The 18,933-nt window shown below is 43.1% G+C and overlaps 3 protein-coding genes across 6 annotated transcripts in view; 1 reads left to right on the top strand and 2 right to left on the bottom strand.

Annotated features, from left to right (window-relative positions):
* The window catches only part of mob2a (MOB kinase activator 2a), a 56,352-nt gene extending 47,304 nt beyond the window's left edge, over window positions 1-9,048 (top strand). For all 4 annotated transcript variants that reach the window (XM_075469487.1, XM_075469485.1, XM_075469486.1 and 1 more), the window contains exons 2-5: window positions 2,115-2,275; window positions 3,823-3,916; window positions 6,376-6,500; window positions 7,195-9,048. In XM_075469487.1, the coding sequence (XP_075325602.1) occupies window positions 2,115-2,275; window positions 3,823-3,916; window positions 6,376-6,500; window positions 7,195-7,508 (694 nt within the window). In that variant the 3' untranslated portion in view covers window positions 7,509-9,048. The remainder of the gene's footprint in view (window positions 1-2,114; window positions 2,276-3,822; window positions 3,917-6,375; window positions 6,501-7,194) is intronic.
* A 930-nt stretch (window positions 9,049-9,978) lies between these two features.
* Window positions 9,979-11,967, bottom strand: kcnj11 (potassium inwardly rectifying channel subfamily J member 11). The gene has a single exon (XM_075469483.1). It carries the CDS (start codon window positions 11,445-11,447, stop codon window positions 10,287-10,289), a length of 1,161 nt encoding a protein of 386 aa, XP_075325598.1. The 5' UTR covers window positions 11,448-11,967; the 3' UTR covers window positions 9,979-10,286.
* Window positions 11,968-12,406: 439 nt separating this feature from the next.
* The window catches only part of abcc8 (ATP-binding cassette, sub-family C (CFTR/MRP), member 8), a 57,934-nt gene continuing 51,407 nt past the window's right edge, over window positions 12,407-18,933 (bottom strand). Inside the window, exons 33-39 of the mRNA XM_075469482.1 lie at window positions 18,696-18,826; window positions 18,533-18,611; window positions 18,227-18,335; window positions 17,421-17,524; window positions 14,260-14,393; window positions 13,426-13,488; window positions 12,407-12,879 (exon numbers count right to left, since the gene is read on the bottom strand). Coding sequence (XP_075325597.1) covers window positions 12,742-12,879; window positions 13,426-13,488; window positions 14,260-14,393; window positions 17,421-17,524; window positions 18,227-18,335; window positions 18,533-18,611; window positions 18,696-18,826 — 758 coding nt within the window. The 3' untranslated portion in view covers window positions 12,407-12,741. The remainder of the gene's footprint in view (window positions 12,880-13,425; window positions 13,489-14,259; window positions 14,394-17,420; window positions 17,525-18,226; window positions 18,336-18,532; window positions 18,612-18,695; window positions 18,827-18,933) is intronic.

Below are 18,933 nucleotides of genomic sequence, written 5' to 3'. Positions count from 1 at the left end.
AAAATATGGCGCCAGGCTCATGTGTGTGGACTGATAGCGAGACTGAGCTACTTTTACACGTTGCGCTGGACTATAAAACTGCTAAATCCGTGAAAAATGTCTTTGTTGTTCAATACATTGTATGACTGTAATTTTCAAAATCACACAAGCAAGTATAGCTCTACAACAGAAATGCTGCTAAAACCTCCATGCTTGCCAGATAAACAATGGACGGAGAGAAAGGCGTTCTCACGCTAGCATTCTGCCAACATGACGGATAGGGTCATTACACATTTTAATGTGGCCTCTCCGTAATGTGTTTTTTTTTTTTTTGTCTTTGTCTTTTTATTGTTGCTATCATTATTATTATTATTTTCTCTGTTATTATTTTACTGGGGATTTTTGTAATTGTCAGTTACTACATTTCATGTTAAAACTTACTCAGATATGTTATGTATATTCTGAACTGAAAATAAAAAAAGAATGTTCAAAAAAAAAAAAAAAACATGACGGATAGGGGCGGGGCTCTGTACTATGACGACAACTCCGCATTCAATTCTGAAAACTCCGTTTTCGTCTCTTTCAATCAGTTTACACACAAACGCTAAACGGAGTTTTTATTTAGCTTCATTTTCAGAGGAAAAAACTCCGTTTGTGTATAAACGAAAGGCACAAACGAAGGGAAAGGTCTTCGTTTTTCAAAATACCCGGGTATGTGTAAACTGCACCTCAGTCCTGTCATGTTTGGAAAGTGTTTATTAGTTCCCATGGATATCAGCTGGGCCTGCGTCAATCTAACTCCCCTCTCCATTCCCCTCCCCCTCGGATCTTTCCCTTACCTCCATTTCTGCTTGCTGAACTGATTTCTAAAAATCTCAAGCCCCACGTGGACCATGAATGTAATACCATTTTTCATGCAGAAAACCAACCTGTAAACTTGTGTTTTATTGCAGTCAAGCCTGAGTGAAGATGAGAAGGGATTTTACTGCTGCTTGAAAACGGTGTATAAAATCCTTTGTCATTTCTGCTGTAAGAACAGCCCACCGTGATTCGGGAGCCAGAAAAGCTATTTTTCTGTCATGGCAATGGACCCGAGAGAGCAAATCGGAAAGAAAGAACAGAAGCGAGAGCCAAGAGCACATAGCTGGATCGCTGTGTTAAGACAGAGGGTGTGGATGGAGGAGGATGAGAACTCGAGATAGAGTGGGTGAGTGCACTAAGGCTGGAAATGAGGGTCAACAACAGCACAATAAATCCAGGGAGGAAAATCAAATTTTCCCTGTCCTCAAGCAACCAGCAGCAGGGAAATAAATACAGATGTAAGGACAATTGGAAGCTGTCGTTAATCAGTCAGAGTACCAATCGAGACGGATTCCAACTCCTAAAGTTACAAAAAAAAAAGGAAAATGGTGTGGTAGTTAATTGCATTAGTCTGTTTTTGTGTCAAGCTCTTCAACCTTTGACCCCAGACTGCTCTGCCTCCACTGATACAGACAGAGAGCAGGAGCTGGGGGAGGAGAGGTTACAGCCCTGGAAGTGAAGAAAGGGTGTGATATGACATCCTCGTGCTAAAACTAGCAGTGGAAGTACAATGCGCTGGGAATGAAGCCATCTACCTGACACAAGGTCGGAGGTCAGACTCAGAGGTCAGACGCAGCTACAGAGGGGTCTTTGTGTGGTCTGTGAAAGCTGCCGTGAATCCAGTGCAGACGTCCCAGAAATTTGATTTTGTTACTCTGATTTTTGTAATCGGTGCGTAGGCGGTTTTGGATTCAGTCCCATGTTTTTCTTTCAAAGATCTGTGTGTTTAGGTTCAGGTTGAGAAGCAATTTGTTTTGATTTCCTTGTTCATCTGTGGAATTTTTCCACACAACTCTAACATGTCCGGGTTCCTCCTCCGTATTTACCGATCAGCACTTCTTGAAAATCTGGTTGGATGTCTTTTTTTTTTTTTTTAAACAACATGTTTTAGAGCCGTTTGGAAAATTCCCGCTCTAGCTGTCCATCAAGGGTTTACGTTGCCTGTCGCTCTTTGCACTGTCCAGTTTTAAAAAGCAATGGGCAAACTCCATCGCTCACTGCCCTCATCAGCACCGTTGCAGTTCCTTAACCTGTTCTCTTTTTCTTTGTTGCAGGAAGTCGAAGACGAAGCCAAATGGAAAGAAACCACCGACAGAAGAGAAGAAGCAGTACTTGGAGCCAGAGTTCACGAAAATCCGTGTGGTGGATTTTGACCTTAAGGAGCTGGTGGTGCTGCCCAGAGAGATAGACCTCAATGAATGGCTAGCAAGCAACAGTGAGTGACTTTCACTGAAGTTAATGATAGACCTGAACACTAGATGTTGAAGCCCAAAGAGCTTAACATAGCTGAGGGGGAGGATTTCTTGTACAGTAAATAGAACTTTTTATATGTTATATAATTCAGCACCATCATTGTTGAGATGAGAAGTGCGTATATGATCTCATTTGAGATGTAATTCTTCCCTAAAGCTCTGCGTTAGCTCCAACTTGTAACATTTTCCTCGGGGGTATGGAGTTGTTTTTCCAGATCCGTAGGCACTTGTCATGCGGAGATAACAAGACGTTCTTGCAGTGCAAGCGATCCAAGCCCTTAATACGATCCAGGCCTGGCGCTGCATTGACACTATTTCCAGTAACACCACACACTACCTACTTAAAAAAAACAATAGTTTACGGCCACTCCCGGTGCTTTTACGGAAATTTACGGTTTCCATTAAGAGCATAATTTGTTGACTTTGGTCAACTTATCACCGCCTGGCTGTTTGATCGGTCTGATGAGATCGGTCTTTATTTTGTCTTTGTCCTTGACTTTGTTTTAGGTTACATATCCAATTCAGCCAGTTCCTTGCAGGGATAAAAGGGAAACAAGGGTTCTTGTTTTCTTTTTATTTTAGGCTGATAAGAAAAATAAAAACCAGATGGGGAGAGGAGTGGTGTTTCGGGGGAGTGATTTCACATGTCAGCATGAAGTTGGATGTTGTGTAAGCTACCTTGTATGAATGTGTATCCACCACTAATTGGATTTTAGCTGAAAGGCAAACAATGGAGATAAGTGATGTTTCGGTTATGTTGTTTTTTTTACAGAATCTTTAATGAGATGAGTAATTCAATTCTACAGCACTTTAGCTCAAAATGTTTTGGCGGCTACTTTGTCAAGCAAAACAAATCAGCCGTTGTTTTTTAAGAGCAGAGCTTTGGATGAAACAAAACGAGACAGATTTCAAAGATCATAGCCTTTTTCTGCCTTTCGAAGAATTTGAAATGGGACGATTGTGTTCCCGCTATACTTTTTTTTTTTTTAATTTATTTTTTTTTTTAATAAACCTGTAAAAGGTCACAAGAAATAGCTCTGTGGTTGTTGATATCACAGATGACCAATTTATTTTTCATTTATTTTCACTATTTGGAGACGATTGTATTGTGCAACGCCCTCTTTGGGGAAAAACATTTCTCAGGGTGGTTTCCATTCTAGTGGCAAGCTTTAAATAAACGGGTCAGTTAAAGAAGGAATGTCACCTGACCAGAAAAATACAAGTTTGCATCCGTCGAACATGTGGGACAAATGTTTGGGACCGTTGCAACACCCTGAATAGCCCCCATGTTTGCTCTGCTGTGCAGCAGATTGTGAAACCTGTTTGAATTTCTCGTCCCACTCATCACAGCACTGTGACTTGATGAGGTGACAACAGATTTGTTGGTTTTTATGCTCAGGGGCAGTCTTTAAGTGACTCATTGTTATCACTGCGACATAGAAATGAAAAACTCCTGTGTGACATGCGATGGATAACATTTTGTGATTTCTGTCTCTTGTGTCTTTTGCAGCAACGACATTCTTTAATCTTATCAACCTGCAGTACAGCACCATTTCAGAGTTCTGCACTGGGGACACTTGTCAGGCCATGACAGCCTGCAACACGTAAGTCACCTCCTACGCTTATGGTTCATTTATAGCTCACCTGCAGAGCCAAATTGGTTTATTCATCAGAAATCTAGTGTCCCGTTGGTTAATTCATTAGGGTTGCTATAAAGGGCCGGCAAGGGTCGACTCACAACCGAAAAGGAAAACTCGAGCTAAATTTGGTCTTTTAGCAACCCCCCACAGTCAAACTGTGCACAACTTGTGGTCCTCACTATGTTTTAACTTAATTTTTAGCCCACAGTCTTAGGGCAGTTTCATGTTCAGTGATGATTTGCAACATTTTTCGTATCACTTCAGCTCAATTTTCTTAAATATTCCAGCCCAATACATCTAAGATAATCCTATATGATATGCAAAAGTAGAGTCCATGTGCTAATAACTAACCCGGGCTAACGTTTCCAAAGTCCCCTGTAGTCCAGTCTGTGTATTCGTTACTTCTGTCTAAAGGCTGCTGATGTCATTATATTTAAATCTCACACACTTTCTTGATGCTTTGATCAAACTGTTACCCTCTGGACTTTGGCCACTTGTTCCAGAGATTAAAGTCAACTTTGGGGCTAAATCCCTCTGAAGTCAACTCCCAGATTATTTTAAAAGGAAATGGAGTGTGGGGGAGGTGGAGGTTAGTTAGTCAGGTAGTTGTTGTAGCTGCAGTATAGTATTTATCTAACAGGTTTGCTCTGTCAGGGTGTGGTGCTGTCTTTATTTATGAGTCTTTGACTCTAAAGAGAGCCCTTCATTTCCTCTGTGTATACTGAATGGTGGTAAAACCTGATTAGCCACACTTAACAATACTCTTTAAACGGCTCTTAACACATTTCATGTAGACTGCAAGCACACACACCCACCCACGTGCTCACGTTGGAAAAAAACTATGACGACCAACAACACGGCCATTGATGAATGATGGCTTTAACAAAGATTTGCTGTGAGAAAGAAGCTTGACAAGTTAACCTCTCAGTCAGCGGTGGATTTTTCCGCTGCTGTCACCTTAAGCTACTCTTACTAACCCACACCCTGAAAGATGAAACATGTTTAGCCTCCAGTCTGCATGCGGAGGAGGCAGCAGTGCGGATTAGCATGTTTTTTGTTGATAGCATAGTCTGTTGAGTTGAAACCGTTTTGAATGCAGTTAGTCACACAGCTCCTCTCTGGATTGAGTGGTCCATATTGCAACACGAGGCTCTCCTGGTACCGCTCTACCTTCCTCCATCGCCTGCTGTGCAGCACCCCACCCTTTCCTGCCGGAGCAGAACCTGGCACCCGCACCCCTCTGTGGTGAACACTGCCTGAGCCACAGTCGCAGCAGCGTCAGTGCCCCTGCCCACGGGCACAGCTCAGCGCTATTTTTAGAGGAAAATGTTTCCATGAGTTTGAGAGAACGGAACCATTTAGTCGCTATTTAGACCCATTTTGTACGAGTGGGTGGACAGATGTCGTGTTCATTAGTGTTGGCTTCTTATAGCTGGTTCCACTTTGGATTCTGCTCATTTCGAAAAGTAAGATCGCTGTTGAACTTTGATTTAACCACCCATGTTGTTGTATATTATGCGCTCCGTGTGCAGTTTAGTCAGAGCCTCTACCACAGTGTGAGTAAGTGTACTGAAAGAGGCCTGTGGTCAGTATGTCTCCTCCTGCGGGGTCAGTTATGTGGACTCTTTACATTCCTCAGGATTTGTAATGTCTGGCCTAACTACCTCCCAGACTTGCACTGCCACGGCTACACCTGCACTCACCTTTTCTGAGATTTTTATCAGCCTGCTAACCAACAAGGTCCAGCTCGATGAGTTGGTCTTCTGTGGTTGCTTCACTTGTCTCGTGTCGCTGTCTGATTCACGGCTGGCTCGCTAAAAGGCGCCTGCTGCTAATTCATCAACCTCTAAGGTGTCTGATGACTGAGCTGCTGGCATGACCAGCTCAGTACCGCCAGCCTCCTTTTTGACCTTTAGTTAATTATGTTCCCAGCCATCCAAGTTATAACTAAGCTGACCGGGTTCGCCCATACGGAAATGTTTGACCAGGACTGGTCCTGAGGAAGCAGGAGCGACCAGTGTCCCGTCTACGGCACGGGGCTTGGCCCAATCAGGAAATTAAAGCCCGGGGGCACCACAGCAGGGAAAATCCAAGCCGAGTTTAGACAGTTGGTTACAAAAATAGTCATTTAATTCAGAAAATCATGTAGGGTTTTTCCTGAATGACGAAACGGAGCAGGTGTTGCAAGCAGTTACTCAGGTCCCACACGTCACACCTGTAATTCATCTTCCTGTTCATCGATTGATTACTCATGGAAATACTCTGTTTTTTTTTTTTGTTTTTTTTTGCCACACACAGTCTTTTGTATAATTGTTCAAAGGTTAGTGGTTTAGTTATCATAACCTGTTCTTAAGTAATACGTGATTTAAAAACAGATACCAGACTACAGGGATTCACATGATCTGTTTGACACTGTCTTTCAGAATATACTACTGGTATGACGAGAGGGGGAAGAAGACGAAGTGCACTGCTCCACAGTATGTCGATTTTGTTATGAGTCTCTGTCAGAAACTGGTCACAGATGAGGAAATCTTTCCCACAAAATATGGTGAGTATCCCTCCGTTTCCAGGCCTGCATAATGTTTAAGTGTTGGACTCTAAAGTAACTGACGCTGTACTGCCCCCTGCTGCTTTAGGTGTAGAAATGCAGACATACAGTTGGGGCTCAATGAGAAATGTCAGGGAGAAAGTCGTGACTGTGTTCAAGAGATTTGATGTTGGATCTGTTTCAAGGGGTTAGAATGAGGGGATAACGACAGAGAAAAGAAAAGCAAAGAAACAAAACAAAACAATACGCACCGGGCAGGTTGATCGGCAGTATGACGCAAAGAGGGCGGGAACAAAGAGGCTGCAGCTTCACATTCCACCTTTTTTAGTCTGAAATCTTTCTTATTTTCGTTTTTTTTTTTTTTTTTTTTTTTTTTAAGAAATTGTTGAAAATATCTTATGGTCGGTGACCTGTGACCGAGACAGAAAATAGACCAGAGTTAATATTTATTGTCATTTGGTAGAATTGTAGTGTCCAGTTGTCAAAGGAAATTCGAACCAACTGAAAGTTAAACATTTGTGTCTTTCTTTGGCCTGAAGCTTAGACAGGTTTTATTTGGTCTTCTCACACGATGCGTCAACAATAAAAACTTTAGCACAACAGAAGACTTGACCTTAATCTTTTCTCCCTCGTGGTGATTCGTCATAAACCAGTTTCTCTTGTCTGCTTTTGTTTGCCTCCTTTCTTCCTTTAGGCAAAGAGTTCCCCAACTCGTTTGAGTCCTTGGTAAAGAAGATCTGCCGGTACCTATTCCACGTGCTGGCTCACCTCTACTGGGCGCACTTTAAAGAGACGGTGGCTATGGACCTGCAGGGCCACTTGAACACACTGTATGCACATTTCATCGTTTTCGTAAGGGAATTCAACCTGGTCGACCCCAAGGAGACCTGTATCATGGACGACCTGTCCGAAATCCTCTGCATCCCCGCCCCGCTGCCCGCCCCGGCCTCCTCCGCCCCAGCCTCAGCACCCTCCCCCTCTTCACAAAACCATGTGACGGAAAGATGAGCGGGGAGACGGCGGCGAGACAGCGGTCCCGAGGGTGATAGAAGATGAGATAGAGGCGAGAAGGAAAAACAGCCTGGCCCCCTTCCTCGGTGCAAGCAGGACTTAAGAGACCTTCCACTACCCTTATATTTCGCTACGACACCAACCAACCAGCCGGAAGGAAAAAAAAAAGGGGGGGGGGGGGGGTTTCTGGGGGTTTGGGGTGGCGGGGAGGGGTTTGTCACGCCAGCAGGAATTGGCGTGAGCGTTCCTCCCAGGGACAAATCCCTCCCATCTTCTCTGCAATTTAAACTAGGAACAAAAAAGTATGTGTATATTTTATTTTTGGTTTTTATTTTCCAGTTATTTTTTTGTTGGAAGTTTTATTCAGTTTTATTTTTTGTTGCTGGAGGGTTGTGCAGTGTGTCTGTCCGCCTCCCTCCATCCTCTACCTAGCATACAGTACAGGGGGTGGGGGGGCTCTGCTTTGCTTCAACCTACTATTGTACAGTGTTGTAATGTGTGGAGAAAAGGCCTCTGCTCGCCTGCAGGCTCGTCCTTCCCTCCTCCGGCAGCGGGAGGCCGCCTGCAGGCGCACGGCCACTACGCTGGCCAGTAGGGAGCCACGTTACCGCCCGACGGGGCGACACTAGCCAATCACTGTTTGGGTTGTTTATGTGGGGGATGATTAAAGCGCTTCCTTCTCAGGACTTGACAGAATAAGTCACTGCTGCCAGAGAGGAGTTACTCTCATTTTCATTCTGTCCCTTGTTCATCAGTCTGCTTGGTCCTCCGTATGACAAACGTTGATGGAGTTTAACCGCAACATACTCGCATAATGTCCTGGTGAACGCATAACAAACGTGTCCTACCGCCTACCTGCAAAGGGCGGCAAACGTGTCGAGGACGCCACAGAAAGAGGGAGACGAAGAAGAAAAGACTGTATGCTAGACATTTAATCAGATCAGTGAAGTGATACTTTGAGTCAGACTGGTGCCCATTTAAGGTTTATCACAGCTGTGTGCTGGTGTTCAGCACAACAGCAACGCCCCCACCCACTCCAGCAGCACAGAAGGACAAAGACATGAGGTCATGTCTGCTGGCTCGGAGAGACAAAGATGGAGACAGAAAGGAGGGGTGGGGAAAACGGTGCAAAGCTGCTCCGCTCTATGACAGTCACCAGTACTCCCAGCGCAAGACTAAACACTTTTATTTTTACCAGCCCCTTTAAATTTACTTTTAAAAAGATTATCAGAGAAATATTAGTTTGGAAGTGATAACAGTGATATTGTCACACATGTATAGAAAATGCACAGTCTGCTTGGACTTTACTGTACAAAGAATCACGAGTGGGTTCTGTCAGATATAGCCTCTGTATGGAGGAGGATTGGATTTATAATTCTCCTTTTTAATTTATTTTAATTCTTTCTTTTCTTTTTTTTTTTTTGCAGGGTTCCTCAGTTCTGGCTCGTTTTTATGTATTTTAATTATTAACTAAGTTAAAAGCAATTTAATATTTTAAGCTCTGCGGATTATAATCTAATAAAAGAGATAAATGCCACCCTGTCTCTGTCTCTTATTAAGCTTGTCTCAAAGGAAGCTCTTGTGTTTGCAAACTGTTTTCAGGCATCCAGTTGTGAAGTTTTCTGTGGAGCAGCCTTGAGTTTATGGTAAATAAACTGGTTGCATGTTGGAAAACTTCAGATTTATTTGCTTATTTATGTTTTTTGCTCCAAACTACAGATTTAAAGTTGAGGCACGTCAGCTTAAATGTTCCCTTGTGGATGCAAATGATGTAGCTTATAACAGATTTATAGTTTTCAGAACAAATGATGAGAAACTGTTGTTAAAATGTCTCATAAATCCATTTAAGCTGTGTCCCCAGAGATGGAGGAAGCACTAAGACTTGGTACTTAAGTAAAAGTAGCAATCCCACTGTTAAGAAGTACTGTTGTACCTAGAAAAGCTGACATAAAAATAAATCTTTGTTTAGAAAAAAAGTGTATGTAAGATAGTGGAAACAAACATTTCAGCAAGTGCTGCTCCTGAATAGTTTCATGTACTCGAACTTTACTTGAGAATTTCCATTTTATAGCTGCAGAGTACTTCAACAGTGCTACATTTTGGAGGGAATTATTGTGCTTTGTACTTAACCATATTTATCAAACAACTTTATTTTAAGAAGAATTTGCACAAAGGATGAAATACAACACAAAGACTAAACCAGTCGTTTCCTATCTATTGTCTTGTAATCTTAGTGTGTAATCAGGTTGACATTTCAAGTAACTTGCTGACTTAGAGCTCCACCAAAATCAACTTAAAAAATAAATAAAGTTTATGTTGAGCTATAAAATATATATTTGTAGACTAGGCTCTATTTTCATTTCACTAACTTGTTTTATTTGATAAATGTATTGTGGAATAAAAACTACAATATATGCCTTTGAACTGTATATAAGTACAAAGAAGCACAAAATTGAGTAAATGCACATTTGACATTGAACATTTCCTTTATTAATATCAAATCCATGCAGTCACTCAGAATTTTAAAAGAGAAAACTATTCACTCTGGATACCAGGGCTCATATCTCACACTCATAACCATCAGTGCATTATTCAATTCTCACTCTGACCCTGAGTTAAAGATGTCTTGTGTATACATTCGTGCTCGTGGACAGATATGTTGTGGATATTCTGGCTTGTTGACTGACAATCCATAATAATCTTATTATAAAATAAATATAACCCTAACAAACAGTCCGTTGCCATACAAAATGCAGACAAACACTGAACAACACCTCACTGGCTCTCCATTCTGGACCTGCGGACCACCGCCGTGGCCCGCCGCCTTCTTACAGAAGCCCGCAAGGTGACGCCCTCGTTCAGCTTAAACCGTGCGATGCCACCTGATTCGTCCAGCTTCTTCGCGCTACAACACGGTGTCGGGACTTTTACTGTGTTGCCGAACTTGGAATAGTCCACCGCGTACATGCCGTCCTCCTCGGAGACTGTTGGCACGAAGCGCTGCCCCCACAGGATCTCCTCCGACACGTAGGAAGTCCTGGCCTGCGTAGTGATGCCGGTGGTCTCCACCACCCCCTCCAGCACAACAATCACCTCCATGTCCTGGTACTGCAGGTCATTCGGTGACAGTTCGTAAAGGGGGCTGGCCTTGTCGATCACGTGGGAGATGATGAGGGGAGACACCAGGAAGATTCCGTTTGTGCCCACCGGGTTATCCAAGTGGATGTCGATTTGGTCCAGCGGCACCATCTCTCCCTCCGCGGTGGTGGTTCGCTTGACCACTTGCATCCGCACGGTGGCGCTGATGATCATGCTTTTCCTCAGGTCCCCGATGCGTATCATGAAGCATAGCTTGTTATTTCGGACGCAGATGACCGCGTGTTTGCTGAAAATGAGCGTCTCTGCGCGCCGGTTGGCTTGAGCAGTCTTCATGAAGATGCAGCCGAGCATGATGGCGTTGATCAACAGGCCTACGATGTTCTGCACTATGAGGATGATTATGGCAGAGACGCATTCTTCTGTGATCATCCGACCCCCGAAACCTATTGTCACCTGGACCTCTATGGAGAACAGGAAAGCAGATGAGAAGGAGTGAATGTCCGTTACGCACGGAACAAAGTCGTCTTCTCTCTGGTCCAGGTCGCCGTGCGCAAAAGCAACGAGCCACCAGATCATCCCGAACAGAAGCCAACTGCACAGGAAAGACATGGTGAAAATGATGAGCGTGTGGAGCCATTTCAAATCCACCAGGGTCGTAAAGACGTCCTGCAAGAATCGACCCTGTTCTCTGATGTTGGTGTGCGCTACATTGCAGGCGCCGTTCTTTGCGACGAATCGAGCCTTCCCCTGTTTAGACTTGAACTTGGGCTGCTGTACATCCTCAGCTAAACGTGTCAGCAGGTAATCATCAAGAATAAGTCCTTTCCTGGACAACATTGCGCTCCCATACTATGTACTCACAGCCTCTAGGCTTCGAATTAACTGTATGTCAGACTGAAAGATGGATTCTTCCCCTCTCCTAGTGCCTCTTCTGGGCCCTGACCGGTGCCTGGTCCTCAGTAGCTATCAGGCGCAGGACAGAAAGTCTTGTTGTCCTCCGTCTTCTGGAGATATGCGCGCCCCTCACGTTCCGGATCAGGCGCTTCAGGATTGTAAAGTCCCATGAGGGGAATCTCCTTCCAGCTCTGCAGCTGCCGCCGTCTCTCACAACACCAACCGATCTGGCATAGCCGCGCCGACCAGCCACACCGTGCGCACTCGTCGCCGCCTCACGCGTAAAAAAGATTGGGTGAGAGGTAAAACGTTGATGCTGGAGTGTAATTGGCCTCTGAATGGAGTTTTATGATATTTGGATGAGGGGATAGGCTCATGTTGCGCAGGTGGCTCTCTGCTGACTTCGACACTTCACTGTAGCTCGGTAACATGAGATGGAGACGTGAGGTGGAGAGGCAGTCCCTCCCCCACCATCCGCTCCGTGCCCTTACTGTGATTTTCAATTGCCGTTTTGAACACAAATATCGCGCTATTATGTCGCCATGAAGACCCCACATGGCGCTGCTGCTCATTTACTCACACTGAACAGACCCAACGTAATACACTCCTGAAAGCTCCTCCATTTCTTCCTCCCACAAAGAATCCACGTCCAATAAAGGCTCACCATTCTTGCGTGAAAGGGTTTAATGAGGATGCAAGAGAGAGTGGCCTCTCCAGCTACACAGAAAAACCGGTCAATTGCACAGCCTAAACCCACAGGCAGTTCATATTCTGAATGTGTAATGGTTGGAATATAGGCCACTCAACTGTAAGTCTATCTCAGGCTACTTTACCTCAGGGGACACACACATCAACATCCCAGGAACCAGATATAGATCTTTTTTGACATCCATTTTTTTAAATTTAAAAGTTTCTTGCCCCTTTTATTCTTTCATCAATGCAAAGGCACAGCGTTATATAATTGTCAGCTTGGCTCCAGGTCGTTTCTAACCTGAAATCTTGTCTCTCACACACACAAAACACACTTATCACCTCAGTCATCATCCCACTGTTTTCCCTAAAACCATCATAAAAACAAACTGATGATAATTTATGTTTTAATAACAAAGAATTAATATATTTCTATGTACAAATATGATACAACATGATTAAAAAATAAAAGGAATATATATATCCCATGGTACAATTGCACTTTGAATGTCTTCCTTTAACACTTCCATGCTTTCCTCTTCTTGTGCTACTTGTCTGCCCGCACGAAGGAGGCGAAGACGCTGTCCTCAGTGTCCAGCAGAGCCTGGGGAGTGTCGTACTCCAGGATGATCCCCCGCTTCATCACAATCACCAGGTCTGCATTGAGGATGGTGTGGACGCGATGCTGCGTGGCGGAAGGGAAGAGACTCATTACTGCACTGCGCAGCAACCAGAGAGACTCCAACGAGCACGACCAGGAAATCAAACTGCCACTCGAGCTGAGATGCTGTGATTTGATGTTTCATAATTCATTGAGTTTGGAATTTCAATTGGCCGCTTGTTACATTTAAGTAGGAGATTAGATGGGAAGTTGTGGTTTGTCAGCAGTTAATACTAAAGGTTACTGTGGGTTCCAGGTCACCTTTCTCTTCTCCTAATCATTTCATGAGAGTAGTCCAAAGTTAAACTTATGAGTTGTTAACATTTCTGTAAAATATTTTCGCTTTGAATAACAGCAAGGACAATTCATGCATCTGCTCTGATTCCCCTGCCCTTGTTTTCTACCTTTTTTCATTTGTCGCTCAGTATCTGCAGCCAAGCATTCATTTTCAGGTAATGCATTAGCAGTGCAGGATGAAGGTCATTACTCTCAGGGGAAAAAGGCTGAGCTGTACGTATTACTGTAAATACCTGCGTAAGAAACTGGTGCAGTATGGGAGGAAGTACTCACCGCTATAATTACGACTGTTCGGTCGGCAAAAGCGGTCATCACCACTTTCTGCAGGATGCTCTCCTGAGGGATGAAGAGGGAGAGGAGGATGGTTCAAATGGGCACACTTTTGTCTTGACTTTGACTCAAAGTATGTGTAAATTAAAGAACCCTTTAATCATAATCTCACTTGCTTCATATTGGTTAAAAATATCACAGTTTCTACTATTTTTAAAACTGTCCCCTCTCCTGTTCCTCATATTGTCTCTGGATGAAAGCAGAACTGTGTTTCCTCGAGGGCCGTGCTGTTATAGAAGATCCAACCGACTCTCTTTGTGTCCGAACATGTGTGTGTGTGTCTCTTAACTAAGACGCAGCTATTCACTGACACACCCCTCAGGCTATTAATGTTCTTAGTGTTTTTTTTTTACTTCTATTCTATATTTTCTTTTTCTCCTTCATTCCCAACTTCTCTTTCACTCCTGCCCTGTTTCTACACTCTTAATATTTAAATCCTTTTCACTAATGTTTTCCGTTATTTCTGTTATCAACAGCTTGGATTTCAATTTAAGATCAGTTGAGGGTCACAGAAATGGTTTTCTTTAATTCTTCCTTTATGATAAGGTCACATGATTACACCTTCAAACTTAAAATGTCAATTTATATATATCTATATCTCCATGTTCCTTGTTCTTAATTGCTGTGTCGACGGGTATAAATTACCCAGTGAACTGTAGTCTCCTTTGCCTTCTCTATCTCTGCATTTGTCATTTACGGCTCCTGCCCTTCCTTTACGCCTCCTCTCCACCTACAGCCTTAAAGGTTCTTTTGCTCTATTGTGAGTCGCACACTGACCGTCGCCATGTCGAGGGAGGCTGTGGCCTCATCCATGATGAGGATGCTGCTCTTCCTCACGAAGGCTCTGGCCAGACAGAACAACTGCCGCTGACCCTGACTGAAGTTTTCTCCTCCCTCCGTCACAATGGCATCTGAGGGCACAATAAAACTTTAATACACAAAATATAACAGAAGAAAAGACACATCCAACAATTATGCTCACAGTAAGAGATGCTCTCATTTTAAACTAAAGTTTTATATCTGGTGATATCAATTTATCATTTACTTTTTTAGATGGTCAACAAGTTTTGCCTACTGATCAATATGTAATTGGTTTATTATTTGTATTTCTGGCGACCCACATTTCTAACCTCTTTAAATATTTATGGCACTGTTTTCAGTTTATCTGCGCACCTGGGGTCCGTTTCACAAAAGCAGGTTCAACCAACTCTGAGTCTATTCCTGATCTCTGAGTTGATCTACTCTGAGATAGAAAACCCTGAGTTTTCGGTTCCAGAAACGCTGATTTGAGTGAGTTTAATCAACTCTGAGTAGGTTCACCTTGAGTTTAGCCCGTGCACCACAACTTTAAAAAGCCAGCATCAATGGAGCCCCGATTCGACGAGTCACCTTGGCAACAGGGAAGAGGAGGGGCTACGTTTTTCACCAACCTCGAATTGGAAATCTTAATGCGCTCATGCGGCGAGTTTCAACACGTTTTTAGAAATAAGTGCAACACCGTTGCAGCAGCAAAAGTGTAAGTTTAAATGTGGTCCTTTGCAATCACAATAATATTACAGGGAAACTGCTTGAATGGTAGCCCATTCATTTATTTCATTTAGGTGCAATCCCGCAGGAGAGAAGCGCACTGCAGCAGTTTAAGATGAAATATAAAAACATTGTTCAAACAGGTGAGACCTCAGCATGGAGGTACCTCATTTTGATCATGTTTTACACTGTAAAATAAATATTAAGTGGCTATTTGACTGTGCAGTTATTTTATTCCCAACATAATGCTGTTTTCACACACATAAACTATGTCTTCTCATCTATACCATCCATCCATCCATCCATTATCTATACACCGCTGAATCCGTCAGTCGGGTCGCGGGGGGGCTGGAGCCTATCCCAGCGGTCAATGGGCAAGAGGCGGGGTACACCCTGGACAGGCCGCCAGTCCATCACAGGGCCACATAGAGACAAACGAGACAAACAACCATGCACACTCACACTCACTCCGAAGGACAATTTAGAGTCATCATCTATATCATGTTCTGTTAAATAATTAAGCCTATTTAAACTAACACAGACTTCTACTGAGCCAACAGAAAGAAGGCAGATGCCCGTAAAACGGGTGGTGGCCACCACCTCTAACAGGAGGGCAGTGGCTGAGGGAATCCACCCCCAAGACACGAGTGCATTTATAAAATAAAATAGGCCTATATATGTCTTTTTTAAGCCTATTCATACAAATATTTATTTGTCTTTTATGTCTTTTTTTTCTTTTGTCCCAACAAAATTCTGATGGTGCCGCTCAAAAAGATAATGGTCTGTGAATGCAAAAATCTATGCGCGGTCTGATAACCATCTCCGACGAATATTTATTTCTCTGCGCAATAATGCTGCACCTTCATCCACAGGATCGTTGTCAAAAGGACATGTTCGTGAAAAAAGTTGTCTCCTACTGTGCCTGATGGACTTCTAGAAGTAGAAGAACTCGCTCTGCTGACTGAATGAATGAGGAAATCAAATGGCGTGTGTGGCTGAAAGAGGGCGGAGACAGAAAGAAACTCAAGGTTTCTTGAATAAAACCTGGTCCCGACCAGGTTAGGTTCAGAGAGTCTGTTACTACGGTAACTGACCGAGAGGTTAAGTTACCTCTCTTTGTGAAACAGGCTAGAGTTACCCCTCTTTCTCGGGGTTGAGTTACCTCCCTTTGTGAAACGGAAAACTCAGGGTTTCCCTCATTTCAGGGTTAAACTACTCAGAGTTTTCACTAAACCTGCTACGTGAAACGGACCTCTGATTGTATTCCATATAGGAGATAAGTCACTTGCTAAAGGCCCGTTTCTGTCACAATAAGACATCTGTTGCTTTAAAGCAGCACAGGTTCATATAAAATGTTTTTGATCCATTTTTCAATGACAAAAAACCCAAGGAAATGTGTCAAACAGATCAGAGCCCCGTGGACAACATACAAATCTGTCCTCATGAGCATAATGATAGGTCACAACAGTTGGCCTTTTTTAACCCCTAAGATTGCTCAATAATTAAAGTGAAATTGTTCATCTGATCCACTCTGTGTAAAAGTACCTCTTACTTGATGAATAATTCCCATGTGGCTAAAATAATCAGGGTTTCATAAAGATTTATCTTCCACCAGAAAAATCAATGAAATAAAAAAGGAAATTCTAGAAAATCGATGAGATAAGTTTATGATGAGGGCTCAGTTGGTCTGACTGTATATTCTCCCTCATAACTCCACTTTCACTGCAGTACCAAAGAGTTCTCCTCATTCATGATGACTTTACACTTTAAAGTGCTTTACATGCAACATCAGTACCGCTCTAATTTTGAATAATGAAAAGACAAACTTAATTTACCATTAACTCCTGGGTCACAGATCAATAGCTTATTTAAGATCAGGCGCCCCTGCACAAAATCTAAATCCACGAGTAGCTATAGCTTCAACATGCTACACCCCAACACAGTAAGAGAGGTGAAAGCAGGTTTCTGTCTCTGTGGCAGAAAGACATCAGCCAAGATGAGAAGCAGTTCAAGAGCAGCTGATAGCTCCTCTGGTTTTTAATGACAAAAAACGGAGCGATAAAATATGAATGAGCCAGTGCTAAAGTAGAACTCAGAGCAGAGAGGAGGTCCCCATGTACCAGCATACCAAATGTTCATGTGTTTTGTGAGTAGAGGAGGTGCATGGCTTTTGGCTAATATCTGATCTGACTCTGCAGCAGCCTGCAGCTGTCAGATCTGCTGCATCAGAACTTAAAGGGAGTTAAGAATTGCTGCTCATGTAACCTGATGCAGGAGTTTGATCCCTGAGCTCAGACACTTGATGACAACAATGTGCATTTTACCACAGAGAGGGAATCACTGTATGCAGCGTCTCTCTTTTGAAATGAATATGAACAGGTGTGTATGTGTTTGAACACAGGCACACTCACCCAGGCCTCCTGGCAGGGTTTTCACAACAGGCTTCAGTTGAGCAATCTCCAGTGCTTCCCACAGCATCTCATCCGTCGCCTTCATCTCGGGGTCCAAATTGAACCTGCAAACATGGACATGTACATGCACAAGCTGCATTTAGGGTTGTAGTCATGTTCATTTAAGCTTTCAGGTCATTTCTGACTACATTTGGTCCAAAAGAACCATTGAAAAACTGAAAAATATCAGTTGTTATGTTCCAGACTCTGAGCTGATATCTGACAAATAATCCAAAACATAAAGGTGTTCAGTTTGCGATGTAAAGGTAATACAGTGATTTCTCACATTTGATAATCTGAAACTAGAGAGTTTAAATCTTTTATTTATAACCACCTTTTGTACATTCATCCTCAGTGTTAAGCATCAACAAACCCCTGCACGGCCAGCTATCATTACCGGACTGACACGAACCATGTAAAGAAATAATAAACTTTATAATGAGCTGTTTGTAATTTGAGTGACTGAAATAACTAAAACTGTAGTCATACAGCATTTCTAAATTCCTCTTCATCTGTTCCCCAGCACGACAAGGCTTTTTATGGTCAGTGTCGCTGAGGTCTAAAAATAAACCGCTCCACTGGAGTTTTCAGAGGAATGGTCTCTTATCTAAAACCAGCTCTCCTCATGTTTTAGATAAGTGTCGTTGAAGTGTGGCACAGTGTGCCAACTGAAAATGTTGTGTGCCCCTCTACTTCACTTAAACTGTTGTCAGTATGGTCAAATCTAAACTGTGGTCATCAAACTTCTTATTGATAATTCACTGTACCGGATGGTGCCACTGAACAGGATGGGGTCTTGGAGGATGATGGATAGCCGAGACCTGAGGGTCTGCAGAGGCAGCTTGGAGATGTCAATGTTGTCAATCACAATCCTCCCTGTGGGAGAAAGAAGAAGACAATTATACGAGACATTGCAAAAATAAACAGATTTTCACTATTTTCTTAAACGATAAACACACTTTTTATTGTTTTGTCTTACATTCAGATTCTTTAATAGTATCTGAATTGTTGTAAAATCTTGTTATTTTTGCTTCAGTATGTAGGCTGAGGTGAAACTGGTGTTCATATTTTACCCTCAAACATGTCAACCATACGAAAGAATGCCAAGGAGAAAGAAGATTTGCCGCTGCCAGTCCTGCCACAGATTCCCACCTGAAAACAAACAAAGTCACCATGATTATATTTTATCACCAATTTTCCTTTAGCCAAACACACTGCTTTCCTTGGTCTGGTTACCTTCTGGCCGGGGCTAACGTCTGCGTTGACATTTTTGAGCACAGGCTTCAGCGTGGCGTCGTAGCGCACACTCAGGTTCTGGATCTTGATTTCTCCCTGCCGGGGCCATCCGTCGGGGACCTGAGACGCAGCTGAGACACGCGGGAACGTTACAGGAATATTTTTAAGCTCTCACTTATCGAGAATCAGAAAAAGGGAAGTTACAGCTGTTTCTACTGTCCTATTGGTGGCACAAGTT

The sequence above is a fragment of the Odontesthes bonariensis genome, chromosome 7 (assembly GCF_027942865.1).
Source record: "Odontesthes bonariensis isolate fOdoBon6 chromosome 7, fOdoBon6.hap1, whole genome shotgun sequence".
Lineage (NCBI taxonomy): Eukaryota > Metazoa > Chordata > Actinopteri > Atheriniformes > Atherinopsidae > Odontesthes > Odontesthes bonariensis.
This window is presented reverse-complemented; position numbering and strand designations above follow the sequence as displayed.